This window comes from Mercurialis annua, linkage group LG3 (assembly GCF_937616625.2).
Source record: "Mercurialis annua linkage group LG3, ddMerAnnu1.2, whole genome shotgun sequence".
NCBI classification, from domain to species: Eukaryota; Viridiplantae; Streptophyta; class Magnoliopsida; order Malpighiales; family Euphorbiaceae; genus Mercurialis; species Mercurialis annua.
Window position 1 is genome coordinate 10236520 of NC_065572.1, and position 10117 is coordinate 10246636.

General features: G+C 37.9%; 2 protein-coding genes across 2 annotated transcripts; both read left to right on the forward strand.

Moving 5' to 3' along the window:
• LOC126674904 (AAA-ATPase ASD, mitochondrial-like) lies at window positions 1–1862 on the forward strand. The gene has a single exon (XM_050369448.2). The coding sequence runs from the start codon at window positions 57–59 to the stop codon at window positions 1635–1637; it is 1581 nt and encodes a 526-aa protein (XP_050225405.1). The 5' UTR covers window positions 1–56; the 3' UTR covers window positions 1638–1862.
• Window positions 1863–6256: 4394 nt separating this feature from the next.
• Window positions 6257–7591, forward strand: LOC126672240 (uncharacterized). Its single transcript, XM_050366189.1, has one exon. It carries the CDS (start codon window positions 6257–6259, stop codon window positions 7589–7591), a length of 1335 nt encoding a protein of 444 aa, XP_050222146.1.
• Window positions 7592–10117: the final 2526 nt, after the last annotated feature.

Sequence of the window (10117 nt, forward strand, 5' to 3'; positions counted from 1 at the left end):
TATAAAATGCCTCCCCACACAAACCATTCAATTATATCATTCAAACCTCACTAAAAATGGAGAAATTGACACTTACAGAAATGTTTACCAGCTTAGGTTCCGCCATTGCTGGCCTAATGTTTGCTTGGGCTATGTTTCAACAATATTTCCCTCACCAACTTCGCGGCTATCTCGACAGATACACTCAGAAACTGGTTTCTCTCGTCTACCCTTACATTCAGATCACCTTCCATGAGCACTCCGGCTATCGTCTCAAACAGACCGACGTGTACGCCAACATTCGGAACTATCTCAGCGCCAACTCATCCACTTGCGCCAAGAGGCTCAAGGCGGATGCTGTCAACGATAGCCAATCTGTTGTTCTCACCATGGATGATTACGAAGAAATCACCGATGAATATCAAGGGATTAAGATCTGGTGGGCTTCGAGTAAACGGATTCCAAAGACGCAGTCGTTTTCTGTATTTCCTGATACCGAGGATAGGAGATTTTTCAGGCTTACAGTTCATAGACGTCACAGAGATTTAATTACTAATTCGTATATTGATCATGTGATAAAAGAAGGGAAATTGATCGCCATCAAGAATCGACAAAGGAAGCTTTATACTAACAATCCAAGCAAGGATTGGAGGGAATGGATGCCTGCAAGCAAATGGAGCCACGTCGTTTTCGAGCATCCTGCAAGCTTCGAAACGCTAGCAATGACGGATAAGAAGAAAAGAGATATAATGAATGATCTTATCAAGTTCAGTAAAGCGAAAGAATATTACGCGAAAGTTGGAAAACCATGGAAGCGCGGTTATCTCCTTCATGGTCCTCCTGGAACTGGAAAATCGACTATGATAGCCGCCATGGCGAATCTGTTGAATTACGACATATATGATCTCGAGTTGACTACGGTTAAGGACAACAGCGAGCTTCGAAGATTGTTAATCGAAACGACAGGAAAATCTATTATCATAATAGAAGATATTGATTGCTCACTCGATCTTACGGGCCAGAGGAAACCAAAGGCAAAAGACGGGGATGAGGAAGACGCGAAAGAGAGTAAAGATCCGATTTCTGAGAAGAAAAAGAAAGATGAAGAAGAAAGCAAGAAAGCAAGTAAAGTTACTTTATCAGGGCTTTTGAATTTCATTGATGGAATTTGGTCAGCTTGTGGAGGAGAAAGGATTATTGTGTTTACTACTAATTACGTAGAGAAGCTTGATCCTGCTTTGATCAGAAGGGGAAGAATGGATAAACATATCGAAATGTCGTATTGTTGCTTCGAAGCGTTCAAGGTTTTGGCTAGGAATTATTTGGATGTTGATGATCATGAACTGTTTTCAAGAGTTAGCGAATTGTTGGGGGAGATTAAGATGACTCCGGCTGATGTTGCGGAGAATTTGATGCCGAAATCCGATGAGGAAGACGCGGAGAGTTGTCTGAAGAATTTGATTGCTGCTCTTGAGGAGACAAAGGAGGAGGAAGCAAGAAAAAAGACTGAAGAAGAAGAGGAAAAAGCAAAGTTGAAGGCTGAGAAAGAAGCTAAAGAGAAGGAGAAAGAAGATGATGAAAAGGAGAATGGGAAAATAGATAAAGAAATTAAAGAAAATGGATTCATATCAGATGGAGATAAAAAGAGTTCAGACTGAAGAATATAAATTGGGAAGAGTGGTTTAAATAAATTTTGTGTTTTAAGTATTAGTTTTGATTTGTAAAATAAAATTTGGGAGTATGATAACGAGCAAATTAAGTTGTTAGATTAGTTCATATAGTTGGGTTATTAGTGAAAATAATAGAAGCTATCAACAAAAAATGACAAATCATATTAACTATGAATGTACTTTCAAATAAATTGAGTCGATTGATCTGTCAAACATTACCCAAAAACATAAATTCAACTATGTTTTGACTTTTGAGCTTTGGTAGAAAAAATGAAAAGATATATATGTAGGAATAATAACCATAATTCTATTTGTATTAGAAAACTTTTAACGTGAGTATATGAGGAGAAATTCATATGTAAACTCAGTTCACCACGTCATCCGTAGACTAAGCTAATTATGTCATAACACCTCATTAAAATGAGGGTATTCTTGTAATTTTGTTTGTTATTTGCATACACTTTTGAATAATGATATTACAAGAACACCCTCATTTGCATAATAGTTGGGTTATTATGTGAAAATAATAGAAACTATCAACAAAAAATGAAAAATCATACTAACTATGAATGTACTTTCAAATAAATTGAGTCGATTGATCTGTCAAACATTACCCAATAACATAAATTCAACTATGTTTTGACTTTTGAGCTTTGGTAGAAAAAATGAAAAGATATATGAAGGAATAATAACTATAATTCTATTCTTAAATAGGACTCATATCTGAATCGTATATTAATAACTAATTTATTTACTAGTACATTTTGTATTGAAATACAAACCTACTAATTATTCTCAGGATAGCTATACATATCTACTAAGAAAAAACAAAAAAAAAATCAATTTTGAAGTTATATTCATCCAATTAAATAAGAAATTCAAAAATTACTAATATAATGGATGACACATAAGAAAAATAAAATTAATTGATTTAATTAGGTTGAATAGGCTGTAATTAAAGTAATTTTTAATTAAAATATAATTGATAAATTAATTTTTTTATTAAACTTAATTAAAAAAAAGTGATATACGTTTATATAATTTTTTTGATAATAAAGTTAGTTAAAAATGTATATTATCATTGTTGACTAGTTTAAAGGAGAGGTTATATTAAAAGATGTGCATTAACTTTTATTAAATAGTGATATTTCGTATAGTTACAATTTTAATTTTAGTCAATTGAAATATTTAATTTTAATTAAAAAATTAATATAAATTTTTATTTATGTGTTCTTTATTATATACTGGTTGGAAATATTAATTTAATTATATATTGCAAATGTATGAGAGTCTAAACAAAAAGGAGTTAAAAGGTGAAAGTTTTTTTAAAGCATTAGCTAAAGTTTAATAAATAAATTAATATTAATATCATCACATAATTGTTTTTAAATGATTCACTGCCACGTCAAATTTATCTAAAAAGAGTCGTCATTAAATTAAATTTAAATGTATTATTACAATTAAAATCAAAGGATTCTCAATCTGTGGCGCATAGAGTGTGTATCTCATACAACGGATGTGCCACGTCATTTTTACAACAAGCCAATAATCATTTGAGATAGAAATTTTTTATTTATTACTTATTTTTTTATCATTAAATATTTGCACATAACTAACGACTCATTAGTTTGTTGCACGAATGACGTGGCGCAACCGTTGTGTTTATAAGTATTCATGGCGCATTTTAGTCTTATGCTTCTGTAATTTATCGTTCTGCTTGTGTCATTTTGTCTACGTCATCAAGGAGAGAGCTTCAAAGGATTTTCCATGCAGTTTCATTTTTTCTGTGTTCACATGATGATAGCTCTTCTTTCTCAACTTATAATATATTTTTATTGTGAATTAAGTATTATAATTTGATACTATTATTAATACTCAGATTCAATTAATCTAAAAATTTATTATTGTATCTTCATAGTTTATCTTTTCAATATGCTAATCGAAAAGATTATGTCAGGATTAAATTTTGATTAAATGTAATGCTATGACAGACAATCATAAACAAAAGTTAGAATAATGACGTTTAGACTTTTATAAATTAATTATTTCACTATTAAATTTTTCCCACTGTGCTAACTTCTTAAAAGTGTTACTACTATATAAATATGAGTTTTTTTTTTAGAATCAAAGTCGATATCATTAATAATGCAAAGCAGTTACAGACGTGAGAAATTCAGGAAAGTGACAGTACCACTCCTGATGACCTGAAATGGAACGGGCTCGTTGCGCCATAACATGCGCGGTCTGATTCGCAGATCGCCTCACAAATAAAAATAGAATGTTACTAAACTGCTTTGCTAAATTAACACAATCCTCAATAATGATATCTGGCTCAAACAGACTCGGGTTTCTGATCTCCACCACAACCTCCATCGCGTCGGATTCGATAATCAGCTGATCATAGCCCTTTAGCCAACTCAACGCTTCTCGTATACCTATCGCTTCAGCAATTCTTGGAGAGAAGCTGCCAGCTAACTTCACTTGCCTAGCTTGCTTCACTTTACCAGCTTCGTCTCTAACCACAATCCCGATTCCCATACTTCCTTGACCTGTGAATTTTGCAGCATCTATATTAACCTTAAGCCAGCCTGAATCCGGCGGGCACCATCTTGAGCAGCCATCATTCTTCATCAGGTTAGCAAAACGGAGTTTCCCTGCTTTGTTCTGCGCCATCTTCCACGACGCTAACTGGGTACCGGCAGCAGCTATAATGGACTCCGGCGAACCCTTCTTCTTATTCCACACTGCATTATTGCGATTAATCCAAATATTCCAGCAGACCAAAGCAACTAGTGATCTCTCCTCATTTGGTAGCAACTCTGACCACACACTAAACCGATCAGCAAATCTACTTCCCATGCACGGCGGATGAACCGAAATCAGCTGCCAACAATCAACAGCAACCGGACATTCAAAGAACAAGTGAACAGCGCTTTCTTTGCTATTGTCACACACAACACACTGTTCATTAGCAAATACCCTTTTAGAAGCAAGGATATCCGTTGTTGGGAGAAAATCTGAACAAGCACGCCACAGGAAGTTACGTACATGTAACGGAATGCGCAAATTCCATAAGCTATTCGGTTGGTCACAAATATCACCAACAGCAGTCCTATACACACTACGGACCGAATATTTCTCCTTGGAGTCAAGAATCCACTTCCATCCATCCATCACATTCCGATTGCTAACCGGGATGCTAAGGATCTTATCGACATCATTGCCATCGAAGACATCCCTTACTAAGCCCTCATCCCATGCTCTCCCGCCCACCTCCATGAGACTTCTCGCCTTTGCATTAGCTAAGCTAATCGGTTTGGTAGTAATAATATAACCACAAATTTTACATGTTTTTTCATTTTAATCATACAGTTTAAATTTTATTATTTTCATTCACGAACTACCACACTTTTCCAAATTCATATACGGCGCTGAGGTTGCACATTTATTGGTGTAAAATGACCTCCACCTCACACCAATGAAACCGTGACATTTCAGCACCGTGTATGAATTAGAGGCAGTTCATGTATGAAAATGACAAAATTTAAATTGCGTGATTAAAATGAAAAAACATGTAAAGTTCGTGATTTTATTTGACATTATTCTTATAAATATTTATATAAATTTTTGGATAAAAAAAAATTCATATCTAGTTGGCTTTAATATTATTCATATTAAAATAAAAGAAAACAGTGTAACAATTTTATTTTGGAGATTGTAATCATTATACTAGTGAGGGGTGTGCATCGGTCGGTTCGGTCACCGAAACCGAACCGAAACCAAATTAACCGAACTCGAAATGTTAGAAATTTCCAAAATTGAAACCGAACTGAAATAATATTTTGGTTTGGTCGGTTATTTCGGTTAACCGAAATAACCGAATTAGTTATTAAAAATAAAATAAAAAATAAAAAATAATAATTTTAATACTAATTTTATAATTTAAGTAAAATTTTAGGGGTTTTAGTAACTAAATTCTAAAAAAATAAAAAATTACCTTAATTTTTTTAAAAATATTACAAAAATAACACTATTAATATATATAATTCGGTTATTTCGATCGGTTCGGTTAATTCGGAAATTCCATAGTCAAAACCGAACCGAACCGAATTAACCAAACTTTTTAAAAATGAAAACCGAAACTGAAGCGAATTAATCAAAAACCGAACCAAATTAAAATTTCGATTTGGTTCGGTCGTTTAATTCGGTTTTGACCGAATACTGCACACCCCTAATATTAGTCCAAATTCAATTAAGTAGAATGTCCAACTTTTCTAGAAGAACTTATTTAAATCGCTTTCTCAATTTGATTTCGCTTAATGCATTGCCTATTTGGAGTCTTTGTTTTTTTATATTGTTATCGATCTCATCAAAAGTTTCTCGGAAGAAATTTTTATGACTTTCGCGGGTTGCGATGCAATAAAATTCATGTACCGGATGACTTTAATTTCTTTTTTACAAGAAGGTGCATGTGGCCTATCTTTAAAAAGGATTTCCTGAATTTATCAGAGTGGACATCTTCAAAATGTTCCTTTTGGGATAAAAAGTTTCTCTCTCATGAGTAGTTTTTCTCTCCAATAGTGGAGCTGCATAAGGGTGTGGTAAGAATGGATATTGCGTCTCTGTGTGAGTCCTTATCGTTATCAGATGACGAGGATTTAGTGGTATGCGATCTTGGCGAGAAAGCTAGGAATGTAGGAGAATCAAAAATTGCACATTCTCTGGTAGGCAAGGTTCTCTCAACGAAGAAAGTTAATAGGGAAGGTTTTATCTCAGCTGCTAACTACCTCTGGCGAACTTTGAAACCAATGGTGGTGGAATCGGTAGGAGAAAACATGTTCGTCGTTCATTTCGAATCACTGGAGGATAGACGAAGGATCATGGGAGGAGGACCGTGGAGATTCCAGGAGCTACTTATTGTGCTGGAGGCCCCCACAGGGCTGGGTAACTATTCAACAATGAAGTTTGATAAAACATCTTTCTGGGTTCAAATTCACAACTTGCCGCTTATGGGCATGACGCGAGAGGCGGGACTTTCGCTTGGAGCTCAGATAGGGGAGGTGGAAGAGGTGGACCCAGGGGCCACTGGGGACTGTCTTGGAAAGTATCTAAGAGTCCGAGTGAAGATGGACATTACCAAACCTCTAAAAAGAGGGTTGAAGGTGAAGTTAGAGGCAGAAGGAGCTCCGACTGTCATTATGCTCAAATATGAAAGATTGCCAGATTTGTGCATGAAGTGTGGGATAATAGGGCATCCTATCCTCGAATGCAGCATTCCAGGAAAGGAAGACGGTATGTACAAATACAATGAAACCATAAGAGCAGGACCAACTCAAAGGTTCGTGACTAAGGGAAAACGTCAGAAACATGGTGAAAACGGCGGCGAAGGAAACAAAGATGGAATTTTCCGGGCACCGGAGATGGACCAGCTCCCAATAGAAAGAGGGAGGGGAGGAGAACAGGCGTGCGAAAAGGGGAAGGAAAATCGAGGAGAAAGCTCAGAAAGCAGGGCTAACATCACATCCCAGTGCGAAGACCAAAGCATAGCAGGGAAGGGGATGATTACCGGCGGCCTAGACCTTGTGGAGGTGATGGTCAGTCAGAGTGAAGTTGGTAAGGATCACGGTTTGGGGGCGCGAAAAAACAAAACTTTGAAAAATGGGCAAGAGGGTCAGACTGGGCTGAAACTGAAGGCTGTAGTGCAGAAGCCCATCGCAAAAAATGGGCCAAAAAAGAAATACCAACAAAAAAGCCTGGGAAAAAGGCTACCACTTTTAGACATAACCCAGCTCTTTGAAAGTGGAGAAGAGGAGAATAAAACGGCGAAGAAGGAAGAAGGAAGGAATCCAGAAACATTATCTCTAAACAGAGACTATGATTCAGGAAAGGAAAGCTCATCTCAATCGACGGTGCCTGCGGTGCAGGACCGCTGTTCGCCATGAAAATATTAAGCTGGAATGTTCAGGGACTAGGCCCCCTTAGAACATTCCAAAACCTAAAAAATCATATAAAGAAGCTGAAGCCTAGTTTGGTGTTCTTGATGGAGACGCGAATGAATTCGGAAAAAGTGGAAAATGTTAGGAGGAAGCTGGAGATGGATTATTGTTTTGCAGTTGACTGTGTGGGGAAGACTGGCCCTCTTCTGGGATGGGTCAGGTACTGTTACAATTAAGAGCTCATCTAATTTCTACATAGATTGTGTTGTAGATGATGAACGCCATCATATATGGCGCTTTACTGGTTTCTATGGTAATCCGGTGGCTTCTCAGAGAGTCTGTTCCTGGACTCTACTCGACAGGCTGAGTGATATGTTTGAGGGCCCGTGGGTCTGCGGAGGAGATTTTAATGAGATAGTGCACAGCGATGAGAAGGTAGGGGGAGGGGTCAAGCCGGAGTATCTAATGAGAAACTTTAGAATGGCGCTGGAAAGAAATAACTTGTTTGATGCGAGCAAAGAAGGTTTTGAGATGACGTGGTGGGGAAATAGGGGCACAGGCATAATTAGGGAGAGACTTGACCGTTTCACTAGTAACCTAGAGTGGCAGTCATTATATCCGGAGAGCTGGGTTCAGACCCTGGAGCATTGGGGATCCGATCACTCCCCTATTGTGTTGTGGCTGAACAAAGAAAGTGATGACACGGGTGGTGGAAGATGGAATAAGAAAAGAAGGCGATTCTTGTTTGAGGAAGCCTGGACTCTTAAGGATGGTTTTTCAGAAGTGGTTGCAGAAGCTTGGCAGAACAATGCAGCAAGTAATGCCACTAGAGACCTTCCGATGAAGCTGAAGCGATGTGCAAGGACTTTCAATAGATGGGGAAAAACCTCAATGGGTATGTTGAAAAGACAGATTGCTAGAAAGAAGGAGGAATTGCTGAGACTGATCCAATCCACGAGCAGTACAATAACAATAGCAGATATAAAAAGGGTGGAGCAAAGCCTTGATTCATTAATGCTTCAAGAGGAAGTGGCTTGGAGGCAACGAGCGAGGGTAGAATGGCTTGCCTACGGAGACAGGAACACCAGATTTTTCCACCTCAAGGCAACAAAGAGGAAAGCAAGGAATAACATCAAAGGATTGTATGACGAATCAGGGGCATGGAAGGAGGAAGACAGCGAAGTCTCCAGCATTATCCAGCGATACTTCACCTCTTTGTTCACTACCTCTAACCCTAAAGAGGAAGACATTGCTGCAGTCACAGAGCATGTCAACGTTAGAGTGAGTGAAGATACAAACAGAAGCTTGAATAGACCTTTTGTTGCAGCAGATGTTAAGCAAGCTCTTCTAGATATGCCTGCCACAAAAGCTCCGGGAAATGATGGGTTCCCTGCCCTCTTCTTTCAGAAATACTGGAGTGTTGTAGGGGCGGAGATAACTCAGGTATGTCTCAGGATTCTTAATGATTGTGAAGACCTGTCTTGCATGAATGAAACAGTCCTGGCCCTCATCCCCAAAGTCAAAAATGCAGATTCAATAGCTAAGTTTAGACCGATAAGTCTATGCAACGTTATCTATAAACTGGTAGCTAAAACGTTGGCCAATAGATTCAGGAAGCACCTAGGGGAGGTTATAGATGAGGCACAGAGCGCCTTTATCCCAGGAAGACAAATTGTTGATAGTGTTTTGCTTGGTTTTGAATGTGTACATGCTATTAAAAAGGCAAATAAGAAAATCAATGGCCCCATTGCTTTAAAATTAGACATGTCAAAAGCCTATGATAGGGTGGAGTGGAGGTTTATAGAAGCTATCATGTTGAAAATGGGTTTTTGTAGAAGGTGGATTGCTAAGATTCTTAGATGCATTTCATCTGTTACTTTCTCCTTTCTTTTAAATGGTACTGTGCATGGTAACATTGTGGCTCAAAGAGGATTAAGGCAGGGAGACCCTTTATCTCCCTACCTTTTTTTGATTTGTGCTCAAGGCTTATCGAGTTTGATTCTGGCTGCGGTGGAAAAGAAACAGATAACAGGGCTAAAGTTTGGGATGAACTGCAACATCTCACACTTATTTTTTGCGGACGACAGCCTTTTGTTTGCAAGGGCCAATATTGAGGAGTGTAAACTGATCAGAGATTTGTTGCAGCTATATGGCAGGGCATCCGGCCAGGTTGTCAACCTTGATAAATCAGGACTCTGCTTTGGGAAAGGGACTCCAGAAGTAGTCAAAGCAGAGATTAAGGAGATCTTGAGAATTCCAGTGATAAAGTGTCATGAACGGTACCTGGGACTCCCATCAGCTCTAGGGAGAAGGAAGGGAGATAGCTTAAATGCAATAAAAGAAAGAATTTGGCAAAAGCTGCAGAGTTGGAGGGGAAACTTGTTCTCAGGGGGTGGCAAAGAAGTGCTAATTAAAGCAGTAATCCAAGCAATCCCCACTTATTATATGAACTGCTTCAGGCTCCCTAAGAATTTGATCAATGCAATTGAGAAGATGTGTAATAAATTTTGGTGGGGGACTAATGATGGGAAG